Below are 25,951 nucleotides of genomic sequence, written 5' to 3' on the forward strand. Positions count from 1 at the left end.
GAGAAGGAACTATGGATCAACACACACACACACACACACACACACACACACACACACACTCGCACGCACACACCATCCCGTCTGGTCTGTCCTGATCATGACGAAACAAATAGCAGATCTACAAGTGTACAACGTGCGTTACATTCACACAGCGATACGTAGTATAGGGCCTGCTCCATGACTGAGGCACTGGCACTTGTAGATCAGCTATTTTCGCTACAGATGTGACTCCTTCGTATACGACAAAGTACAGTACAAACGGGTCTCAAACGGTGACTCAACGGCCTTTGCTTCCTGGAGACAATTGAACAATGTAATACGGGCCCACGTGCACGCCCACGTGCACGTTCCGGCCTTTTCAAAGGCAGAAATGATTGTGGCCAAGTTAATAGTTAACAATTAAAACAACAAATCAATGAAGTCGATAACAAGTAATAGGTCTGAGAGGTTCGAACAGGTTCTTGTATCAAAATAAAACATTATTGTCTAGAAACAGAGACCTGAATTATTCCCCCTCTGTGTGTGTGTGTGTGTGTGTGTGTGTGTGTGTGTGCGCGCGCTCGTGCGTTTCATGGGAAAGTCTCCCCACACAGGGCCTATGGGAGACATTGAGGAACCATTGGGCTGTGTCATTGGGGTAGCGACACGCACGCACGCACGCACGCACGCACACACACACACACACACACACACACACACACACACACACACACACACACACACACACACACACACACACACACACACACACACACACACACACACACACACACACACACACACACACACACACACACACACACAGAGGGAGGATATCCTCAATCACAATGAACAAGCTAGCTGACAGACAGACAGACAGACACACACACACACACACACACACACACACACACACGGCTGCATGGACGCACTAACAACCTGTGGGATTACTGTAGTGTATAACACCCTGTTACCACACACACACAAACACACATTCAAAAACATCGAAAGTAGCAGTCAGATCTACAAGCTCCAAACACGTAAAAACATACATTAACCACTTTAGCCCTATTTTATAAGCTATTTGAAAATGGCAGATCTACAAGCTCACAACGCGTCGCATTGCGACGCATTGTGAGCTTGTAGATCTGCTATTTTCAAACATATTAGTACTTTTACTTTTGGTACTCTAAGTACATTTTGATGCCAACACTTTTTTACCTTTACTCAAGTATTAATAAAGTATTCAATCAATTCATTCCTGCATTTTTACATGCTCAAAATGGGGCCACCAGAGGTCAAGTGGGTCCATGTGGTGTGTGGTGACATCATCACCATGTTGTCATCATCATTAAAGCTCTCATTGTTTTTAATCCTCCAGCTGCTTGTAAACCCAAACACCTCAGTGTCCCTGCACCCCTCTATTCATAACCTACAGTAGGATCCTCTATTAATAACCTACAATAACCTACAGTATATCTGGACCTCCTGTCAACAAAGAGAGCTGGTTCCCTCGCATGAAAATAACAGGATGAGACAAAACGGTTCAACCTGTTTGATGTCAAAGCCACTGACAGTATCTATACTCTAACAGGTCTATACTCTGACAGTATCTATACTCTGACAGTATCTACTCTGACAGTTCTATACTCTGACAGTATCTATACTCTGATAGTTCTATATTCTAACAGGTCTATACTCTGACAGCTCTATACTCTGACAGTATCTATACTCTGATAGTTCTATACTCTACTGACAGGCCGCTGAACATTTTGTATAAAAACTTCACACGTGGCACGACTGAGGCTCATAGTAGTTATTCAGATTCAAAATTGTGAGTCCAATTGTCGAATATGTATAATTTAACCACTTGAAACCATACTCTAGTGTCCCTCCCTATTCTGGGCTGAATATTCTGTATGAAAAAAAAAGGCATGACCTTTGACACGATCTAAATGTCTCAATAGAATAGCAGGGAGACCAAATACAACCACCCCAACTGTATAAGTTATATTGTATTAACATACAAACAAAAAATGACATGGTAAAGCTTTAAATAATAATAAGCTTTATTTGTATAGCACCTTTCATGACATGAGATGCAGCTCAAAGTGCTTTACAGAGCAAGAATAAAGCACAAGAACAGAATTTAAAGGAATAGTTTACCCCAAAAACATTACTTTAAAAAACAATCTCCATGAATTCAAGGCTTCATGGGGCGTGTAAAATAAGTACTTTTTTGGGTGAACTAGAAAGAAAAGAAAAGCAAAGGCGTTCTTCTCTTGAACATATTTTTCACTCTTCATACCAGTAACCTGTAAGCTGATTGTATGACATTCTGTAGTAGTGTGTATATCTGTCTGTCTCTTATATGTCATCATGATGTGTGTGCATGGGGATCTAATCTTAAACAAGCTCAGTGCTTAATGAGTCTTCCAGTTTAGTAGACCTTGTATTGTGAATTTGTACTTCCATGTACTGTTGTTCTCATGTCTTACTAAATAAAGTACATCAATCAATCAATAAAACAACATTAAAATAATAGCAAAAAAGTAAGTGAATCAGGCAAAACAGTGAAGACATAATTATGAACAACACCACCACACCACATGGGGGCGCTGTGCCTTCAACAACACTGGAGCCCAGATACTGTACGTACTGTATATAGTACACATGGAAGGTGTTGACAGGAAATCCTCTGTGATTATGAAACAGTGAAAGGTAAAGCTGACGGTTAGTCCAGCAACAGAGGATGATTCTGCTCTTAATGCTTCTCGAGGTGAGTATAGACTTCATAAGAGAAACATTTAGAATGCATGTGTGACTGTGTTTGTCTGGGAGACAGTCAGTCATCTGACTGCTGCCCATTCTTCAGGAAAGCAGAATGTGTATGTACTGAATACAGAGTATGTCTGAATACATGTCAGAGCTTAAATCGACATGTAAATATGAAATAAATGCATTAACATGTAGCTAAGATATAAGGTTATGGCTAGCAACCTCTATTTCAAGTGGTGTTTCCTCTACTTAAGAGTTTTAACTTGACTTCAGTTCTATAAGCTGTAGTTTCAAAACTATTCACTCAATTAACCAATATATCCTTATTTTGCTATGATTCCCTGCTTTCATATGACGTGAAAAAATGAAAATGAAAAAATGCTAGATGACTGTCTCCCAGTCAAATTTGGCCGCATTTAAATAACCACGTTTTATCTGCATTATTTTGACCAGGCACACGAACAAAGTTGATGAAGTGATCAGATCTCATGATATAATCTTATCCATCAAGTGTTTTCGTCTCTGTCGGGGGGAAAACCGAAACCTCATGCATTCAAAACTGTTAGTTTGAGTCAAATTCAAAAATAGCAGATCTACAAGCTCGAAACGCGACACTGTGGTATGATCCGTGGTGTATATAGTAATTAAGTACATGTACTCAAGTAATGAACCTAGGTACAATTTTGAGTTATTTGTACTTTACTTGAGCATTTCCCATTTCCAATACTTGTACTTCTACTCCACTACATCTCAGAGGCAAATATTGTACTTTTACTCCACTAGAATTATTTGAAAACTTGAAGTTACTAGTTACTTTATAGATTTTGAATACTATTACAAAACATATTAACCACTTCGGCTTTATATACATTTCGACCATTTGAAAATAGCAGATCTACAAGCTCACAATGCGTCGCGATGCGACGCATTGTGAGCTTGTAGATCTGCTATTTTCAAAGAGTACTTTTACTTTATGATGCCAATACTTTTGTTCTTTTACTCAAGTAGATTTTAAATTCCTGGACTTTTACTTGTAACTTGTACTTTAACTCAAGTAAGAAATGTGAGTACTTTTTCCACCACTGTGGTAATATGATCAAGTATGGCGTGAAGTGAATTAGTTTGTGTTTTGTTTTCAGCTGCTGGCGTGTTCAGCCACAGATGTAAATGTGTCACAGATCCAAGCGCAGTGCAAACAGGATGTCTCTCTGCAGTGTGAAGGCAACCCTCACAGCAACCACATCGACCGCACTGTTACGTGGTATAAGGTTAGACATCATTTAGAAAGAAATACATATTCTATCCACTGTGTTATCTTTTCCAACCCATTAAGACCTGGAACTGTGTCATTTTTAGATTTGAGCTAAAAAAGCATTATTTTACACTTTGGGCTATTCAAAAATAGCAGATCTATGAGCTTGTAGATCTGCTATTTTTGAAAATTTGTGAAAATGTGTGCAAATCTTTGAATATATATTTTTTAAAGCGAACATTTTTAACTCAAATCTTTGCTTCTGGGGGGTCCCTGGAACAAAATATTTTGATGGGGGTCCGCGGCCAAATACATATATTTTTGGGGATCCTTGAAATGAAAAAGATTGAGCACCACTGATATAGTTTTTCAGAATACTGTTGAGATTTAGGAGACATGTAGAATCAGCTTCAGGTCTCAATGGGTTAAAAGGACCATATCTGTCATGGCCTAAGTCTTTTTTTATGAGGAAAATTATATTTTTGCCCAAGTCCGCTCTTCATGACACTGGCCACCTCTGGTAAAAATGGCCTATCTCCTAATTCAGGGGTCGTCAACGTTTTCAGGCCAAGGACCCCCTAGCTGAGATAGAGAGATGAAGCAGGGACCCCCTACTCTATATTGTATAAAATTGTGTTTCAGATTAGTTTGTTTTTTTACTTAGTCTGCTCTTTTTTCCCCTCTACACCTATAGCCTCTTTGCCAAAAAATAGCCGATCTACAAGCTCTCAACGCCTCGCGCTGCTATTTTCGGCTAATGTTCCCCTCAGAAAAGGAATTCTCGGGTTCAAGTTGTTAGATTTGGCGGACCCCCTATGGTAGCTCTGAGGACCCCCTAGGGGTCCCGGACCCCCCTGTTGAAGACCCCTGTCCTAATTGAAAAGGATCATGCTGTTCCCTCCTCTGTTAGTATAATGGCCTAACTCCCTAGTGTGACTTAAGCCAAAATAGTCTCTTTTTTTTGGCCTAAGTCACATGGTTTTGTGAAAATTGTAAAAAAAAAAAAAGCCTAATTATTTGACCTAAGTCAGATGTAATCCTATTTAAATCTCTTATGTTACATAACTGACAGACAGCGTTATTTTTATTTTAATAGACATCATTTCTTATAAACGTTTTGGGTGAAATGATTAAGAAATATCATATCGTTTTGGATCAGTTTTAAATTGTTCCTGAAAAACTTTAAAAAATGACTTGGGCCATTAGTTTAGCAAGGTGACGATATTGCATGTTCAGCCCGTTGACTACAAGTAATGATGATGTTATAATGACTAGATAAATACAAGCCAAGAAACACACAGCAATGGTATTTAAAGGGATAGTTCACCCCAAAAAAATGAGAAAGACTTGAATTCATGGATAAGTATTTTAACTGTTGTATTTGACATGCAAGTGTATGTGAGTGCAGAGAAAAATACCATTTTAGGTGGTGCAGCTAGCCATTTGAAATAATGTCTTGGAACCACTTTTATTTGAAATTGCGTGGGGTGGTGGGGGGGGGGGGGGGGAGACACTGCAGCAAATATCCTCCAATTGAAAAAATTGAACCCCCCCCCCCCCCCTAACCTACTGACATATAGTTTCCATCATATTGTAAATGTTGCACTCTGTGGTGACTCAGAATTTCCCCCCGCTGGGCGTATAGCGTAGGACAGGGCTTCCCCAAAATGATATGCATTTGGCTGCGGACCCACATCTCAACATATTATTTAAGCTGCCGCACGTACATCTACAGTTTTAACCATAAGCATTAGACATCATTTACAAATCAACCCCATACCATAAAAACATCCCTTGCCGGTCACGCTGGCTCCCACTCTGCTCGCTCCATGTTCAGTCTGGCTTTGTGCCAGAAAACATTGCTTTGAAAGGGCACTGGCACCACACCCACAAACACCTGCAAGCAATGAAACAAGCAATTAGTTGGTCTGAATGACACACCCACACATAGACACCAATACATGACACATCAAAACTCCACCCGGTTACAAGTATATGTGACCATTTTTGACTAGAGGACAGTCATCTCGCTGGTGCCCATTGTTCAAGAAATTTGTTTTATACAAAATAAAATAAAGAGTTTATAGCCCAGTGAGACTCTTCACATACTACAGTATGCCTGACAGAAATTTCAGAGCTTAGATCAACATGTAAATATGAAATAAATGCATAAACATGTAGTAAAATATAAGGTTAGAGCTATAGCATTGCTAACCAAATCCTCAGTTTCCATTCAAACATCGCGAAATTGCGGTAGAATCCGCTATTTCTACCCGATCGTTTTGTAAGTTATCACTAGTCTGTTGGCTTGTGTCTGTGACTGTTTGTACTTTTAAGTTAATTCTGAATTCTGGACTTTTATTACTTGTAACAGAGTATTTCTACATTGCAGTATTGATACTTTTACTTGAGGAAAACATGCGAGTATACTTTTTCCACCACTGGTAAAATGTGGGACATTATCGTGTGGGAGGTTAGAAGAGGGACAGTCCCATCTGCTCACACAACTGCATAGGCAGATCATTTAAGAAAATAGGCAAATTGCATAATTGATTCCAAAATTAAAACAAAAGAGAGGGGAGAACAAGGAGAAAAAAACATACAGGAAAGAAACGGGTGAAAAGAAAATGTTCAGATACTGTATGTACATTAATGCATGTGGCATAAACCAGAAGCTGGTAGTGGACTAAATATGGGCTTAGCATGCACAAACACAGCAATGGCTCTTTAAAGGGATAGCTCACGCAAAAAATGAGTTTTTTTGTTGTTTTGGTCTCATTCCTAAACCAATCATTTGATGACCAGCGGACCTGGTAGGCAGCGGTTCCGGTAGGAGAGACAAAGGAGACTCTATGTGTCTCCTACCGGGACCACTGCTGGTCATCAAATTATTGGCTTAGGAATGAGACAAAAAAATATATCCATGAAGTCTCCATGGAGTGACTAATCCATAGACATTTTTATTTTGGGGGGGTGAATTACTCCTTTAAAGTCACCCATCAGGAAAAAAAATAATACTTTTAAAGTTTGCTCCTTTTTTTTTATTTTACATAATTTACCAGCAGCCATCAGCCACTGCAGAAACTTCTCGCTGTATGTTATGTTGGTGTTTTTTGTTTTGGTTGATGCCCCAAAAATGTCCCATCTAACAAAACAAACAAATGTTACACAATAGTGTGAACAAAGAAATAAGCCAAAGGCTTTCGGTTCTAAACAGAGACCATGTATGGGGAGACACAGTGGTGGAAAAAGTACTCAAATGTTTTACTTAAGTAAAAGTATCAATACTGCACTGTAGAAGTAGTACTCTGTTACAAGTAAAAGTCTGGAATTCTAAATTTACTTGAGTAAAAGTACAGAAGTATTGGCATCAAAATGTACTTAAAGTACCCAAAGTAAAAGTACAAAAATGTTTGAAAATAGCCGATCTATAAGCTCACAACGCGTCGCAAAGCGACGCGTTGTGAGCTTGTAGATCTGCCATTTTCAAATAGCCTACAGTATGTATAAAATAGGGCTGAAGTGGTAAATGTATGTTTCGTAATATCATAATTTATATCTGAAAAGTAACTAGTAGCTAAAGTTTCCAAGTAATTGTAGTGGAGTAAAAGTACAATATTTGCCTCTGAGATGTAGTGGAGTAGAAGTAAAAGTATTGGAAATTGGAAATACTCAAGTAAAGTACAAATACCTCAAAATTGTACTTAAGTAAATGTACTTAGTTACTTTCCAGCACTGGGGAGACACCACACAAAACCACACAGTGAGGCAAGAAGTCCAAAGTCAATGTTCTTTTATTCAACCTAAAAACTAATAAAAGCAGAGCAGTGGAATGGGGCAGGGGCGTAGGGAGGGGAATGCACAAATCCAATGGGGAAAGGGGGACTTTCAGAACCATCCAGTGTTAAAAGCCATTAAAACTGTAAGATGCAGAGTCATTAAATGCCATATAGGTTCTAGTGTCTAAAATCCAATCACAGCATAATAAAGTGTCTTGTGCATCTACTTGCCTTTCCAATGGGGGGTCCAGTTAGTTGGTTTCTTCCAACCTCTTCCAAGTCCTCCTCCTCTGCCCTTGCTGGAGGTCTGTGTGTCTCTGCATCTGGAAGAGTCTGACTCACTCTGCAACAGTGGCTCTTAAATAGGGAGAGCCTTCCTAATTAGCTCATGCCCTGCACCTGTTCCACTCACTTATCCAATGGGAGTCCTCCATGCTGAACTGCTACCATAGACTGGCTTCAAAACACTGCAACTCAAAATGAAATAATAAAGAAAAGCAAACATGCAAATAGGAATTGAAAAGCCAGCTATAATCAGTGGTGGAAAAAGTACTCAAATGTTTTACTTAAGTAAAAGTACAAAGGTATTGCGATCAAAATGTACCAAAAGTAAGTACTGAAATGTTTGAAAATAGCAGATCTACAAGCTCACAACGCGTCGCGGTGCGACGCGTTGTGAGCTTGTAGATCGGCTATTTTCAAATAGCTTAGGTATGAAATAGGATTTAAGTGGTTAATGTATGTTTTATAATGTAACAATGTATATCTGCAAAGTAATTAGTAACTAAAGTTTTCAAATAATTGTAGTGGAGTAAAAGTACAACATTTGTCTCTGAGACGTAGTGGAGTAGAAGTAAAAGTATTGGAAATTGGAAATACTCAAGTAAAGTACAAATACCTCAGAATTACAGTATTTGAGTACATGTACTTTGTTACTTTCCACCACTGGCTATAATACAAACGAATAAGCAGTCAGCATGACAAAAACACCAAAATACATCAAGAGGGCCGTGTGTTTCTGCAGGTAAACACCATCACACTACTGCAGTGGCTGATGACTGCTGGGAAATGATTGGTATTAACACAATGGCTGCCAATGACGTATATATACATCTTTTAATTATCAGCTGTTGTCCGCCAAAGACGTATATATACGTCATGGAAAAACAGGGGAAAAAAAAAAAATTTTTTTTTTTTTTTTATTTTTTTTATAATTTCAACCCTTGTCGAATTACGAACAGATTAGGAGCTAAAAATGTTCGAAGATTTGCTGCTCCATTCACTTCAATGTTAAAATTCAAACGGACAAACAATTCATGTTTTTTGGTTTAAAACTACTGGTTTTGAGCTATATTGAAACATCAAACAACACATGTCAACGAGGTCAAAATGACCTCGTTGACATTTGTGAAACCACACCTGAATCTCATCTGTGATTAGAAACCATCTGGGGATCAATCATACTGGAGGAAAAAAATCTGTGGCTACGCGAACAGGTACCAAAATCATGGCAAAACCCTGGCAGACAACAGCTAAAAATCTGAAAAAATTAATAGTTTTCATATTGTTTTGTTATGGTAAACACAGGGCAAAGTTATAGACTATATTAACAACAGGTGGTGATCTATATGAATGAATGTGTTCTGTTTTGATGTTCCATTGCAGTGTGAGGACTTGTCAAAGTGTGACCAAGGTAATGGCATCATAAGGAAGAAGGGCAGTGACATCCAGAGGTTTCAGACCTCTTCACGGGCGAGGATCAGAGACGACTGGAGTCTGATCCTGCCCGCTGTGACCCCGGACGACTCTGGCTTCTATAAGTGCAAAGTCGCTGCAAAGATAGGAGGGCAGACCTATGAGCGCTACGCCAACCTGACTGTTCTAGGTTCAGTATACGCTTTGAACTAACATCTACCTGTGAAAATATATATGATCTCTGCTGCCAGGTGGAAACCTTTTAAAATGTTACTTTCACTTTGAAAATGTTTCAAATATAGCAGAAAATAGCAGATCTACAAACCCGCAATGCGATCCGTTGTGGGCTTGTAAATCTGCTATTTGTGCCATAGGCCTACTATTGTGCGACATTCGCCCGAAGTAGGACATTCATTTACGATTACGGCAAAAGTTGAACTTGAAACAAGAAGATACAATGTTTCTGCCAGACAGCCATGATATTCCTCATGGACGATATAAGGAAATCTTGTCTGGCAGAAACCTTGTATCTCAAAAGAACAGCAACAACAACAAAAAAGATTTTTGGATCTCTTCTCAGCTCCACACAGCTCCTGCACTAATGTTTCATTTCCCATTTTTTGGACATTTCCCCTAAAGTTTAAAGGTGCAGTAAGTGATATTTGTTTGTTAAGACAAAGATCTATATTGTGATAATAATCATTGCTATAGAGTGTGTTCAGTAACAGGAGTCTCCACGTCTCTCCAGCTCTTTATTAAACACAAAATTCATTTTTCAGGTCAGGATACCAATTTTAATCAAATCAGGAGAGAGAACTCATTCAGTATATGAGTATAAACACATGAAATTGGAAGTGATGACACACAGAAATGAGCAGACAGAATTAGAAATTGAACACTATACAAACTAAGCTGACAAATGGGTTCCCTCTCCTGATTGGTTGAAATTGGCAACCCACATGAAAATGTATTTTCTGCTTACTAAAGAGCTGAACTCTTACTATCACAATATAGACGTTTAACACGTTAACAAAATAACATGAAATATCACTTACTCTTATGAAAGTCCACAAACAGTGCATTTTGCTGTCAATATTCTGTCTGCTTTCAAACTAAAATAAGATCATTTTATTGCATACTAATGTGTTTAGCCATTTACACATTCCCTCAGACGTACACTTAGTTTGTCTGTCTTGTGAACCTGTTGCAGTGTGTGTGACCCCGCCTCCAGTGACATCATCACAGGTGACAGAGGTGACAGGTGTCACTCATGTCACCACAGAGCAGCCTGCGGCGTCCAGACGAGACGAGCTGATGAGGAAGAGTGATGAAGACGAGGGCTTTCCTGTCACCTGGTGCGTGGTGGGCTTCGTGGCTCTGCCGCTCGTCAAGATCCTCTTATCTGTCGCCACCGTGAAGGTACATCTTTCTCTTTTCATCTGTTTGCATCGGGGGTCTTTTTCAGCCCAAGGACCCCCTAGCCTAGCTCAATCGTTCTCAACCTTTTCAGGTCCACGACCCCCCAAAATAATAATAATAATTTGAACTGGGGACCCCCCACCCTGACAAGCACTTGGAATTGTAGGCGGTTGACTCGGTTTCACAGATACATATTGTGAAAATAGCAGATCTACAAGCTCACAAGCTTATAGAATGTAGATCGACTATTTTCTAAATGTTTGCCTCTTTCTTTGTTGATTACTTTTGATGCAGTACTGGCCTTTTTTCTGAGGTACTAAAAAGGTTTTAAAAGTCCTTAAATTGTCACTTCACTGTCATCTGGGGGACCCCCCCCGGGACCCCCCCCCCCAACCCCCCCAAAATCAACAGTTTGTATTTCGGCCCTAAAATAGGGATTTTAGGGTTCAAGTGGTTATTGTAAAATATAATAGTTTTGTTAACGGTTATGAAAGAATCACGGTTACAGTTTATAATCTACTCTGACAATACAATACAATACAATACAATACAAACAAGTGTCAATTTAACTCTGACACTAAAACATTTCATTTAACTTAAATAAAAATCTTTTTTTTAAAGGAACACAGCAAACAAACAGCACAATTGAATGTAAAACCATCTTGGTTTTAGTTTCCCCACCATAACATTCTTTCATCTTTTCAGCTTCTACAAATCAAGGCTTTTAATACTGTACTTGAAAAACTCAAACTGAACTAAAAGCTCCCAAACTTATAAAACTATTTATACATCTGAGGAGAACTGAAAGCTGAACAGTGTACTACCTCTGGGTACAAATGGAACCAAATGGACCTGTATTTGGTTTCATTTGAGTTCCAACAACACTGCAGAATGTGATGGTGCAGTGAGGTTAGTCATGTTTGACTTGTGGTGAAAATCATGTGATGATACACAAGAAGAAGCTGTGTGTGTGTGTGTGTGTGTGTGTGTGTGTGTGTGTGTGTGTGTGTGTGTGTGTGTGTGTGTGTGTGTGTGTGTGTGTGTTGCATAAATGAGGTTGTGGGTTTTCACATCTCGCATGTCGGGTGAGAGGTGTGTGTGTGTGTGTGTGTGTGTGTGTGTGTGTGTGTGTGTGTGTGTGTGTGTGTGTGTGTGTGTGTGTGTGTGTGTGTGTGTGTGTGTGTGTGTGTGTGTGTGTGACAGCACTGTAGGCGAGCTTGGTAACTGTTTTGAAATGGCATTTCCTCAGTTTCCTGGCAAGTACAGTACCAAGGTAGGGGTGGGGGGGGGTTGTTTTGTTTTTTCATTCTATTTTTTGGTATCCTTCCAGATTGTTGGGGCCATTTCTGAGAGGTGCTGGAGAGGAACAGAGGACAGCCTGTCACGTTAAAGAGCTGGAGAGACAGAGACTCCTGTTACTGAACCTACACTCTATAGCAATGATTACTATCACAATATAGTGCTTTAACCTATTAACAAAAAAAACGTTTTGTTTTCACCAAAACATATCACTTACCCAACCTGTAAAGTTGGTAGAACGGCCAAGATTGACAACATCCATGAATTACATTTTTGTTTTTATTCCTCCCCAAAACACCCTCCAACAAAAGGTCTGTGCAGCCTATGCACAGTGCAGGCCTGGAACAATTATAAGTATAACTTGATGGAAAAATAAGACTCGCAAAAATTAAGAAATGCGAATAAACACTTGAAGGCAAAACTATAAGAAAACAACCCAAACAAAAACTACAAAAAAAATGTACCAGGCTAAACCTTCTGCAAAGGCCCTGACAGTTCTCTCCTGGGTGTCGTCACCTGCTTGTTGCTTCAGGACTAACCACACTGAACACTCAGGACTTCCAACCTGCCTTTTCTATCAGGTGGAACCTACCAAGTGACATCAATTAGTAATTGGTAAACCCTTAACACTCATAAGAAGCAAACACATGGCCCATGAGTCATTTACCCAATCACATGACCTTTTATATACTAACCCAAAGACATTTCCAGGTACCCATGCAGTCACAAGACTAACATTTATCTTAAACATAGAACGGAACACCCCTCCTCCTCTAAAGTACTTGGCACCCTCCTACTGTAAACCTACAGAGGCATGCCAGCACTGCAGAGGAGAGACAGGTGTCAACCATCAATACAAGTACAACAAACCAACATGTTTAAAATTACAGTCCTTGTTATGTGCAGTGGTGTAAAGTAACTAAGTACATTTACTCAAGTACTGTACAATTTGGAGGTACTTTTACTATTTCCAATTGTCTATCCTTTTACTTCTACTCCACTATATCTCAGAGGCAAATATTGTACTTTTACTCCACTACAATTATTTGAAAACTTTAGTTACTAGTTACTTTGCAGATATAAATTATTACATTATAAAACATACATTAACCTCTTCAGCCCTGTTTTATACCTAGGCTATTTGAAAATAGCCGATCTACAAGCTCACAACGCATCTTGCAGATCTGCTATTTTCAAACATTTTAGTACTTCTCATGGTATCACAACACCACTAAGGCCTTAAAAACAAGGCTCCAGACATCCCAAAACAAACTGGTAAGGCTACTTCTTGGCCTCAATCATACAACCCATCTAACCCCTGCTTATTTTGCTAGGGTTGGATGGCTCAGGGTTGAGGACAGAGTACAGCAACTTGCTTTGGGCCTGGTCTACAAGATTCGACTCAACATTGGGATCCCCCTGTATTTGTCTAAATACTTCCAAAACGTAAATGAAGTCCACAATCATAACACCAGAGGCAGCTCCACTGATCATGTTCAACCCAGATTTGGCACAAACAAGGGAACAATGAACTCTTTCTCATGCTATACAACAAAAATGTGGCATGCCCTACCTAAATGAGTAAAGGAGAGTAAAACCCTACTCACTTTCAAAACTGCCCTAAAGAATCACCTTCAGGAGGCTGCAATTCCAAACTGGCCCCTGTCAAAGTCTTAACCTACCCCCCCCCCTCCTCCTAAAACTGTCTATTGTATATACTTCTTGTTTTTCATACCAGTAACCTGTAAGCTGATTGTATGACGTTCTGCATAGTAGTGTATATTTGTATGTCTTCTTAAATGTCATCATGATTTGAGTGCACAGGGATCTCATTTTAAATAAGCCATTGTTCTTTTATTAGCGATCCAGTTTAGAGGACCGTGTATTGTGAATTGTACTTTCATCTACTGTGTTTCCATGTCTTTCTAAATAAAGTATTCAATCAATCAATCAAACACTTTTACTTCTGGTACTTTAAGTACATTTGGTTACCAATGCTTTTGTACTTTTACTCAAGTGCATTTTTAATTCCGGACTTTCATTTGTAACAGAGTATTTCTACATTGCAGTATTGATACTTTTACTCAGGTAAAACATTTGAGTACTTTTTCCACCACTGGTTATGTGTACATTGTCCAAGAATGCATTCCTGTGTTAAGACATGCAGCACAGACTACGGTACTTAAACAAGACACTTGTCTATTTTGTCTACAGGGCTCAGGCTGCCCCGTGACACTGCCTTTATGTTTTACTGGATAACGTGTACAGAGGCTGAGAACCGATATCCAAAGTGCCAGAGTGTTCATACTAGCATGAGTCCCTAGAAAATACGTTTAAAAACAGTGAGCTAGTAAGAAAGTAAACTGAGTTCAAGAAGATACAATAAAACACATTTAATAGTCAATATGTTTCATGTGTTGTAAGGATGACTGGAGAGCGTGGGTACAATTCTAATAATACAGAGGTATGCTTGCACCATCTAGTGGTATAATACATGTACAGCAGACAGATGACAACAGATTGCAACATTATAACTCACACACACACACACACACACACACACACACACACACACACACACACACACACACACACACACACACACACACACACACACACACACACACACACACACACACACACACACACACACACACACACACACACACACACACACACATCAAGGAGAGCATACAAGGACACAAATGGTAAATGGTGAATTTACAAATGGTGCAAATGGTAAATGGGGCGGCAGTGGCTCAGTGGTAGAGTGGCCGGGTAGAGTGAACTGGAAAACCACAAGGTTCCCAGTTCGATCCCGGGCTGGGGCGCTCCCCTAGAGTTAGTGTGGAAGTGTCCTTGAGCAAGACATTGAACCCCTAATTGCTCCCGGTGAGCAGGTTGGTGCCTTGCATGGTTTCCTCCACCATCGGTGTATGAATGTGTGTGTGTATATGTGTGTGAATGGGTTAATGGCACAATCAATGTAAAACGCTTCGGATAGAAGCGCTATATAAATGCACAATTTACCACAAAAAGGTACAGTTACGGTTACATTCACAAAATCATGTCACTCAGTACTTTAGAAATGTGCAGATACAGGGTATCTGCACATTTCTAAAGTGACAAGTTAAGGACTTATAAGACATGTTTAATACCTCTTTAAGAACATAACATAAGAATACTGCATCACAAGTAATCAACAAACTATACAATAAAATATGGTCAAACATTGGCCAAATTGTCAAATATAAGAAAGAGGGGAAAATTTGGAAAATAGCTGATCTACAAGCTTCTGCTATTTTCACTATATTTATCTGTGGAACCGAGTCAATCTAAATGTAATGCCTCAACTCCTACAATCCCAAGTGCTTGTCAAGGTCGGGGGTCCCCAGTTCAAATAAGATTATTTCGGGGGGGTAATAATGACTACTGTCATAGAGCAGTGGTTTTCAAACCTTTTAGTGCCAAGGACCCCCAAAATTATATGTATTTGGCCTCGGACCCCCATCTCAAAACATTTTGTTTCAGGGACCCCCAGAAGCAAAGATTTTAGTTACAAATGTTCCTTTAAAAATATATATATATTCAAAGGTTTGCACAAAATGTAATAGCAGAAATAGCAGATCTACAAGCTCATAGTGCTTGTGCACTAGCACACTATAAGCTTGTAGATCTGCTATTTTTGAATAGCCAAAGTATAAAAGGTTAAAGTGGTTGAAATTATAGTGACGCTATATTAACACATTTTGCTGGGGACCCCCTGGAACCCCCCCAAGGACTTTGAGAACCACTGTCATAGAGGACACACGGTGTTGCAGAGGTCTCCTGACGTGAACAGGTCAAACACGTTGACCAGCGGGAACATGGTGACCGAGCCCACCAGCGAGCCCATCTGTGCCGCCGCTCCGCACCACACGAGGGCGCTGTGGCTCCTGTCTCTCAGGATGACCCCCACCATCACCTTCACGAAGGACAGACTTCCGGTGAAAGAGACCCACGACACCACCTGGAGACGACAGAGTCATCGCTCAGTCACTCTTTAACTATAACACCAAGGAGCCGCTCACACATCTGTGTGTGGTAACGTCAAAGACCTTTTTGAGGAAGATCTGCCATCCCAAATGGAGCCACTAGAGGCGAAATGGGAGACAAATCCTATAAATGGTCTCCTAAGTGGGCGACTGAAAGTCACGTGACTCCCATAGGAAATTAATTGAAACTCCCATTACACCTAAGACTCTGTGGATAGCTTTAAATTACACCTAAAACAGGCAGCCTCATAGCTTTAAAGCACCATTACACCTAAGACAGACAGGCCTCTGTGGATAGCTTTAAAGCACCATTACACCTAAAACAGGCAGCCTCATAGCTCTAAAGCACCATTACACCTAAGACAGGCAGCCTCTGTGCATAGCTTTAAAGCACCATTACACCTAAGACAGACAGACCTCTGTGCATAGCTTTAAAGCACCATTACACCTAAGACAGACAGCCTCTGAGGATAGCTTTAAAGCACCATTACACCTAAGACAGACAGACCTCTGTGCATAGCTTTAAAGCACCATTACACCTAAGACAGACAGCCTCTGAGGATAGCTTTAAAGCACAGCTCAAGACCTATTTCTTCACTCTTGCTTTTAGTTGATTTTTAAATCTCTGTGTTGTTATTCATGTCCTCGCTGTTTTGCCTGATTCACTGCCTGTTTTGCTATATATACTGTATATGTATGTTGTTTTATGCCTTTGCTTTCCTTTGTTGCTTTATTGTTAAATTATTTATACTATTTCTGTAAAGCACGTGTGCTTTATTCTTGCTCTGTAAAGCACTTTGAGCTGCATTTCCTGTCATGAAAGGAGCTATAGAATAAAAGCGTATTATTATCATTATATTCTATCGTCACCACTTACAATGAGAGCCTCTCCTATGGTAGAGCTGTGAAGCAGGGGACATGGACTCATGGCTGCCATGGCCATGTTGTAGCCTCCAAACCCAGAGCCCAGCGCACACAGCATGCCTAAGAAGACCAGAGACCTGCAAACAACACAACAGCTTTAGCAGAGGTGGAGGACAGTTCATAAACCTGCCTACCAGTGACATCATCAATGGGGAATCGAAGCCAACAGAAACCACACGCTTTCTATTCCTGGAAAGTTAGCGTTCTAAAATGGAAGCCATTGTTCTTGCCTTAATACAAATTTAGAGAGCCCTGGAGTGGCCGTTGAGGGGGAAAGAAATCCCCTCAACGGCCACTCCAGGGCTCCGTACAAATTAAAATAATTCTTTGAAAAAAAAAACCCTGCCTAACGATGATGTCACTGGTAGGCGGATTTCTGAAGTGTCCACAGCCCTCCCATGTGACACAGACCGAGTAGAAAAGAATGGTACCATTTTATCATGAGTATTACTGAGGACGAATTATATGAAGATACAGTAGGTTGAAAATGGGTGAAGTCGTCCTTTAAAGGGTAGTTACTAAGGTTACTTTGCTTGAAATAGTTGTTAAATAGCTCTGATAGTAGTCATTGCTATAGAGTGTTTGTTCAGTAACAGTGTTAAATAGCTCTATATTCTGATAGTATTCATTGCTATAGAGTGTTTGTTCAGTAACAGTGTTAAATAGCTCTATATTCTGATAGTATTCATTGCTATAGAGTGTTTGTTCAGTAACAGGAGTCTCCATATCTATCCAGCTCTTTATTAACCAAAAAAAAGGAAAAAAGTCAGGATACAGATTAAACAAATGTAATTGGAAGTGATGACACAAAAACAATGAGCAGACAAAACCTAACCCCTGACCCTAACCCTGAATCTGGAACACTATAAAAAAGAAAATGATAGATGGGTACTCTCCCCTGATTGGCTGAAATTGTGTACCTGAAAATGTATTTTCTGTTCATTAAGAGCTGAAGAGACAGGGAGACTCCTGTTACTGAACAAACACTCCATATAAATGATTACTGTCACAATATAGTGCTTTAACCTTTTACCAAACAAAGTTTTAACCAAGAAATATCACTTACCCATCCCTTAAAGAAATACCAGTGGGTGACCACCAGTACAGTAGTACCTGTTTGGAAAGAACATGGCAACGACACAGGCCAGCGGGTTGGCCACGGAGGCCAGGGCGGCGGACAGGTGGTAGGCCAGGTTGCCGTAGGGCATGCAGGAGTAGGTCTGCACCGACGGCAGCAGCCCGTTGGTGGCGGCGTTGATCCACACCACCAGGAAGTAGATGAAGGCCAGCTGGTAGACGGAGTGTTTGGGCCGGGCCAGCAGAGGTCTGCTCTGACCGCTGTCCTCGCTCTGCAGCTGCTGCTGCTGGGACGCCTTCACGTCCTGGGCTGTTGCTGCTGGACAGTTTGTTCACAAAACGACATGATCACTTCTGCACCACTTTTTAAAAAAAAAAGCTAAATCTATTATCTGTTTAAGTTTAAACATACTTCCCCAACGCCATTCCCAACCTCAGTGGCGTGCACAGGCATTTTGAGGGGCAGGTGCTCAAGTAAATTATACTTTTTTTTGTTTACTTGGTCTGCTCTTTTTTCCCTCTACACCTATACCTCTTTGCCAAAAAATAGCCGATCTACAAGCCCACAACGCCTCGCGCTGCGAGGCGTTGTGAGCTTGTAGATCGGCTATTTTTGGCTAAAGTTCTCCTCAGAAAAGGGATGCTAGGTTTCGAGTGGTTATGGTAAAAAGAAAAATCATATCACACAAAGATTTGGCGGACCCCCTGTAGTAACTCTGAGGACCCCCTAGGGGTCCCGGACCCCCTGTTGAAGACCCCTGCTGTAAACTGAAAAAAGGGCACTTCTGGTCAAGAGGGCAAAGGGCAGGTGCTCCAGCGACACCTAGAGTCTATCTGTGCAAGTCCCTGCCCTTACAAACCTTTCAGTAATTACTTCCAAACAAATTCTCAAATACACAAATACAACTCTGCCAAGCCAAAGTGCAGTAACTACGAATACACTGAAATCACTGAAAAATGGGTTTAAAAGTGATTCAACTGGTCAGCCAAATGAGATATCGGCATATAAATGATATTACACTAATTGTACATCTCTTCTTGAGGTAATTGTTTATCGCCCAAAATCACAAAGGCTAATTTGACGTTTTGGATACACAAATAAGTCGGTGTGTCCAAAAACATAGTTACTGCACTTTGGCCTGGCAGGGCATAGACAGGCTACAAATCTTGCTTGTATCTGCTATCTTTTGGCAATATCATGGCAAATCTTTGAATATATATATATATTTTAACTCAAATCTTTGCCTCTGGGGATTCTACAAATGTCTTCTAAATCCTAACAGTTGTTTGAAAAAACATGTTGTAATCAGTGGTTCTCAAACTTTTTCATGTCAAGCACCACCCTCAAAGAATAAAATAGGGTTGAAGTGGTTCATGTATGTTCTGCAAACTAACCAGTGACTAAAGCTGTCAACTGGCATTGGGCTTCTGAGATAGTGGAGCAGAAGTTTAAAAAGTGTCCAAAAATGGAAACACGTAAAAAGTAAATGTACCTCAAAACTGTTCAAAACTGTAACCACTTTCACCCCAGTATCCATATTCTGGGGTGAACATAATAGACTAGCGATTAGACAGAAACAATCTGTCACGGTGCGGGGCAGAGAAGTGTAGGACCCAAGCGCAGACAGTGAGCGGAGACAGAGCGATTCAGATGCAGGGGGGTTTATCAACTAAACAGGGAATACTAGGTAACAGACAGAACACTGCAACAACATTAATGAACCAACACAGACTGGAAACAGAGGGGCATATAAATAGACAGGGACTAACTAGGCACAGGTGAGAACAGGACAATTAACACATGATTGGCTGGAACAGAACAAGACACAGGTGAACTACAATTGCAAAGACATACAGGAGAGACAAGACAGGAAACAGCAACTAGGGCAGACAGGAAACACCAAGACAACACTACAGAATAAAGGTACAAGGAGAACAGGGAACAATACAACAGGAAGAGTGGCCAAAAGGGTCCAAAAGGGTCCAATACCGTATAAGGTCAGACAATGGCTAAATAATAACGTCACAGTCCACGGTCCGAGGAGCGGACCGTGACACAATCGGTCAAAGTACAGTAGTAACTCAAGTCCGGTTTCTCTAAGACTACGGGGTCTAAGTGGTTAAATACAGTACCTACTTAGTAGTAAATATACTTAGTTACTTTCCCCCACTGCTGCTGGGTTGTCCAGGCCAGAGGGGACGGACGCCACGGCGCCGGTGGACACCAGGTTGGCGGTGGACAGGTCGTAGGTGGACACCAGGTTGGCGGCGGACGGGCCGGCGGTGCGAGGGAGTCGGTCCAGCGCACAGAACGCCGCCAGGCTCACGCACATCATGGCGGCCAAGAAGAAGAAGAAGACCTCGGTGGAGAAGTGAGGAGGAAGGTACTGCGTCTGCAGGAAACAGAAGCAGTTTTATTGTCACAATGCAGCCTTTACAGGCGTAAAGAAGTTGGGAAATTATGTTTTTTGTGCAAGCTACATCGTTTGTTGTTTTCAGGGGAAACAAAAAAAAAATTGGGGGGAGGGCAGGGAGAGGAAGAGCGAGGAGGAAATTAGAAAAGAAACGTGTGTAAATGAAAAGTCTAAGACAGGGAGGGGTGATGCAACTTTGATGATGGAGAGGGCCACTATATTTCCACACTCACTCCAGAGGGACACATTGTATTGTCGGGCAGACGCCTCTTATCTCCGTATTTTAACTTTTTTCGTAAATGAATGCCGTACTTCGGCATTCTATGTCAAATTATATGGCAAAAACAGCAGATCTACAAGCTCAAAACGCGTCGCAGCGCGTTTTGAGCTTGAACTTGTAGATCTGCTGTTTTTGCAATTTTTGAATAGGAATCCTGAAAAGTAACATTTTCAGTTAATTTCAAATGCATTTAGTTATACTTAATTATGTTAACTTTTATTAAAAAAATACATTGGATATGAAAAAAGACAATAGCATTTTAATACTAGTCATTAAGCTACTAATAGACTGAAGTAATTAAAGTGGGTCATGTTTGCATGTTTGGAATCATAACAGCCGAAATCAATAATATGTCAGTATTCTGATATTAACCTGTGGGCCGCATTAAGTGAAGGTTGGGGCCGCATGTGGCCCCCGGGCCGCCAGTTGCCCATGTATGGTCTAAGATATGCACATTTATAAGAGCATGAGGTTAGACATAAGGTGCAAAAAGTAGCAGGTACTGTTTGTACATGAGGATAGAAATAAGGTGCAAAGGCGCTCGGGTGGCGCAGTGGTAAAGTCCCTACCCACCACCACACGGAGGTTGTGGGTTTGAATCCACCGTGGTGCATGCGGCTTTGTCGGCCGTCTATGTGAACAGAATTAGGCTGGACCTGTCAGCAGGGAGTGTTGGGCGGGAGGAGTAGGACGAAGACCCTACGTCCCTCCCGGTGGGGGCTCCTCACTGGCCGGTGAGTCAGTAGGATAAAACAGCAGTGACAACACAGCAATGTGTGTGGGGAGGAATTAATTGGCATAACGACTAAATTGGGGAGAAAAATGGGGTAAAAACAATTGGCTACTCTAAATAAAAACAAGATATGACACAGTCATATTATACCAGGTTGCTCTCTCTCAAGCGTCCCCGCACGGAACCAAATGGACCCGTGGTCCTGTACCCTTTCGCTCGCGGACTAACAAAAACAGCCAAAATGGCAGTAAATAGTTTATGAACGGAGCTAAATCAGTTTGTGTGCCTCAGTAAGGGCTTGTGTGCGTTGTCTTGTTTTTTCTGGGTCGCTGTTGGAGGCGGCGCTGTGTGTGTGTGTGTGTGTGTGTGTGTGTGTGTGTGTGTGTGTGTGTGTGTGTGTGTGTGTGTGTGTGTGTGTGTATGATGAGTCAAGTCAATAGTTTGTTTGGTGGCGACGACCACACTTTTGCAACAGCGCCATTTACCATAGAGATACATACATTGGGTCGTCTTTAGATCCCATATTCTGAGAGGACATTGAGCCCTCATTGGCTAAAGGACCAGCCAATGAGGAAAAAGTCACGCAAAAGTCAGGACTAGCGAGTGTAGATGTAGACCAGGTTTTGCAACCTGGTAAAAACACTAGGTTAGACATAAGGTGCAAGAAGAGGTATGTATACATGATACTGTACCTGCAACGAGCTGGAGTTGGCCGTGGCGTTGGTAGTAGTGACGTTGACACACTTGGCGATGCCGACGCCCTGCGCCAGAGCCACCAGGCCGGGGATCAGACCGCTCAGGCCCTCGCCGATGAAGTAGGTGGTGACGTAGTGGGCGGGAAGCTGCATCATGAACGGCAGAAAGGTGACGGACGAGGTGCAGTCCACCAGAGCCAGGAAGAAGGTGATGACGAAGAAGGCGGTGCTACGTTTGGCTCCGCCCACCACCGTGGTTTCATCCCAGAAGAAGGCGAGCAGGAAGCAGGACACCACGCCGATGGACAGGATGCTGGGTGGTGGAAGAAGTACTACATCGTTTTTACTTGAGTAAAAGTATCAATACCACCATTTAGGAATACTCTGTCAGAAGTAACAGTCCTGTATTCAAATTGTACTTGAGTAAAAGTTAAAATACCTCAAAAGTGTACTTAAGTACAGTACTTGAGTAAATGTACTTAGTTACTTTCTACCACTGCTGGACATAGATAAGCCTGTCACATACATGTAATTATTTGAGATAATTGCAATATTTTGCATGTATCTGTATGTGTATGTATCATACATTTCATACACAAATAGCAGATCTAAAATACCATATATACGAAATACCATTATTGTTGTACTATATTATATTATCATATACTATCTTACGCAATTATATTTGCTATTATTGATATTGCTACTTGTGTCTCTCCTCTGCCTCTCCCTCTCCCTCTCTCTCTCTCTCTCTCTCTCTCTCTCTCTCTCTCTCTCTCTCTCTCCTCTCTCTCTCTCTCTTCTTTCCCCCCGACACGGTCGAGGCAGATGGCCCCTCCCACCCTAGAGCCTGGCCCCTCCCAGCCTAGAGCCGAGGGTCTGCCGGACGTTTCTTCCAGTTAAGGGGGAGTTTTTCGTTGCCACTGTCGCAAAATGTCTTGCTCAACGTGGGACTGTCGGGTCTCTGCTCTACAGGTTAAGTGTCTTGTTGCTCAGGGTGGGATCGTGGGGTCTCTGCTCTACAGGTTAAGTGTCTTGAGACAAAAAGTGATTTGACACTTTAATAAAATTGAATTGAATTGAATTGAACGTTGAAATCACTAATCACAAGTATTGGCATGACAATGAATGGTTAAACTAAAAAGCCATGGTGGTGACAGGCCTGCTACAGTACAGTACCTGTAGATGACGGCGTTCTCTCTCAGCAGGCCCGGGCGCGCTCTGTGCATGACGGTGACCAGCAGGGGGCCCAGGTTGGCCAGCTGGATGATGACGGTCAGGTAGGAGGGAAGCTCCCAGCCCTCCGGGAGGACGTTGACGATGAGCGGCAGCTCCACCCACAGGCCGTTGACCGCCACCCAGGAGCCCAGGCCGAACGCACAGGCCAGGAGATGGACCAGCAGAGCCATGGTGATGATGCTGAGGAGGTCTGGAGGAAAACAACACACTATCAACCTGATATACTGTAGTCCAGTGGTTCTCAAACTTTTTCATGTCAAGGACCCCCAAATTGACACTTATTAGCCCACGGACCCCCCATTTGAAAAGATAAGCCAGGGACCCCCATAAGAGAACTTTTTTACGGCTCTAGCAGTGATTCTCAACCATTTTAATTTAAAGGACCCCCCAGTTTGACATGCATTAGGGCTGTGGACCCCATTTAATAGCATCTCTATCTCTGGGACCCCAATTTTTTTGTAAAATCAATGTTAATGTAACTCTGAGAGTGTACAAATGGAACCAAATGGACCCGTTAGGGTCCATTTGGTTCCATTTGTACGCTTTCAGAGTTACAGACCCATAAGGGTCTATTTGGTTCCTATCCATCATTTAGCTGGGGACCCCCTGGAACCCCCTCAAGTACCCCTGGGGGTCCCCGGACCCCACTTTGAGAACCAATGCTGTAGTCTCTGGAGCCAGACTGTTCGACACAACGTTCAAATGCTTCCATCAGAACAGTCTGTAAAAACGAAGCGCTGAAATGTCCCGCCCCTTCCTCACTTTGTTTCGTCTGTGCCCTCGCATACATTTGACCTACTGTAAATCAAATCTAGTCTAATCGAGTCTAAGCATATCGTTGCTGTCGGGCAGAAACGTTGAATCTCCATATTTTTACTTTTTGTGTTTTTTTCGTAAATTAAGGCCCTACTAGATCATACTACAGCGTCACACAAAAGCATCAGAAGTAGCAGATCCACGAGCTCGAAACGAATCCACTGCACGAAGCGACGGGTTTTGAGCTTGTAGATCTGCTACTTTTGAATAGCAAAAGAAATCTAAAATGAAACAGATGCGTTCCGGGATTGAATGAGGGTTAAATGAGGACTCAAATTATGTTTCAAATCAAAACAACAGCGTTCACACGAACAGATGCTGACTGGCCTCTGCTGTATATTCACACTGCGTTTTCGAGCTTGTAGATCTGCTACTTTTGATGCTTTTGTCTTTTGTGTGACGCTGTCTGTCTGTCTGTCTGTCTGTCTGTCTGTCTGTCTGTCTGTCTGTCTGTCTGTCTGTCTGTCCACAACGACTCAATACAGTGTGTCATCATCATCAAATCACAACTCAAGGATATGAAACTTCATAAACGCGTCGCAGTTGGAATCCAGATATAGTTTTTGCTATTTTTGAATTGGAATCCTAATACAAATACATTGGACATAAAGAAGACAATACCATTTTAATACTAGTCATTAAGCTACTAATACAGACTGAAGTAATTAAAGCGGGTCATGTTTGCATGTTTGGAATCATAACAGCTGAAATCAATGATATATCACTATTCTGATATTAACCTGCGGGCCGCGAAGGTGGGGGCCCCCGGGCCGCCAGTTGCCCATATATAGACTAGATGCTGTCCTTAAAGAAGCAACACCCTGAAAGGAACACAGTATGACATGAACTGAAAGTGTTTGTGTCCCAGAATGACCTCAGCACAAGTAGGTCAGTCGCTTTAATGCTTAATGTGGATTAATTACAGATTAATATTCCCATTCCTATACCTTTTATACCTTTTATACCTTTACATATCTGCTAGTACTGTCTTTTATTTTAGCATAAGAGAGTGAGTTACCATGTCATACACTTTATGTACATTCTATGTTTCATAGTTTTACTTTAACACTTCAAAATGTTTCTGTTAATTGCAGTTTTACGTGAATAATTGCATCCACTATTTTTATACCAACATGGTGTAAACTTGTTGTCACGTGACAATGATGTGAAATTGAAGTTTGTTGTTATATTGCTGTCATGTTGTTTAATTAATAGTCGACCCTAACTAACCCTAACCACAACAGTCTGGTTAATTATTTACAATTTAGCTATAATATAGCTAAATATTATTTAGCTATAAAATCATAGGCATAAACTTTGTTGGATGACGGTGTTGCGAAAACAGCAGACCTACAAGCTGACAAACGTGTTGCACAGCAATGCATTGTCAGCTTGTAGATCTGCTGTTTTTCGCTATTTGATTGTTTGTGTTTAGTTTTTATGAACAATTCTGGGAAAAAAACGTCTCCTTTAATGACTTGCCCGCAGCAGAGAAACATGAGGGAAACAGAAAGAAAACAGAAATAGGAACAGAATGA

The 25,951-nt window shown here is 41.3% G+C and overlaps 2 protein-coding genes across 2 annotated transcripts; one reads left to right on the plus strand and one right to left on the minus strand.

Annotated features, from left to right (window-relative positions):
* The first annotated feature begins 2,693 nt into the window (after positions 1 to 2,693).
* Positions 2,694 to 14,202, plus strand: LOC311053815 (uncharacterized protein). Its single transcript, XM_084069503.1, has 5 exons — positions 2,694 to 2,758; positions 3,897 to 4,025; positions 9,454 to 9,673; positions 10,694 to 10,902; positions 12,233 to 14,202. The coding sequence occupies exons 1-5, from the start codon at positions 2,732 to 2,734 to the stop codon at positions 12,290 to 12,292; spliced, it is 645 nt and encodes a 214-aa protein (XP_083925629.1). The 5' UTR covers positions 2,694 to 2,731; the 3' UTR covers positions 12,293 to 14,202.
* Positions 14,203 to 15,997: 1,795 nt separating this feature from the next.
* On the minus strand, positions 15,998 to 23,767 carry slc52a3-1 (solute carrier family 52 member 3-1; the record flags this gene model as incomplete). The annotated part of the gene is made up of 6 exons (XM_084068617.1): positions 15,998 to 16,210; positions 17,113 to 17,236; positions 18,273 to 18,555; positions 20,398 to 20,629; positions 22,356 to 22,671; positions 23,538 to 23,767. 6 exons carry the CDS (start codon positions 23,765 to 23,767, stop codon positions 15,998 to 16,000), a joined length of 1,398 nt encoding a protein of 465 aa, XP_083924743.1.
* Between the last annotated feature and the right edge of the window lie 2,184 nt (positions 23,768 to 25,951).

This window comes from Gymnoscopelus microlampas, assembly GCF_963454915.1.
Source record: "Gymnoscopelus microlampas genome assembly, chromosome: 10".
Lineage (NCBI taxonomy): Eukaryota > Metazoa > Chordata > Actinopteri > Myctophiformes > Myctophidae > Gymnoscopelus > Gymnoscopelus microlampas.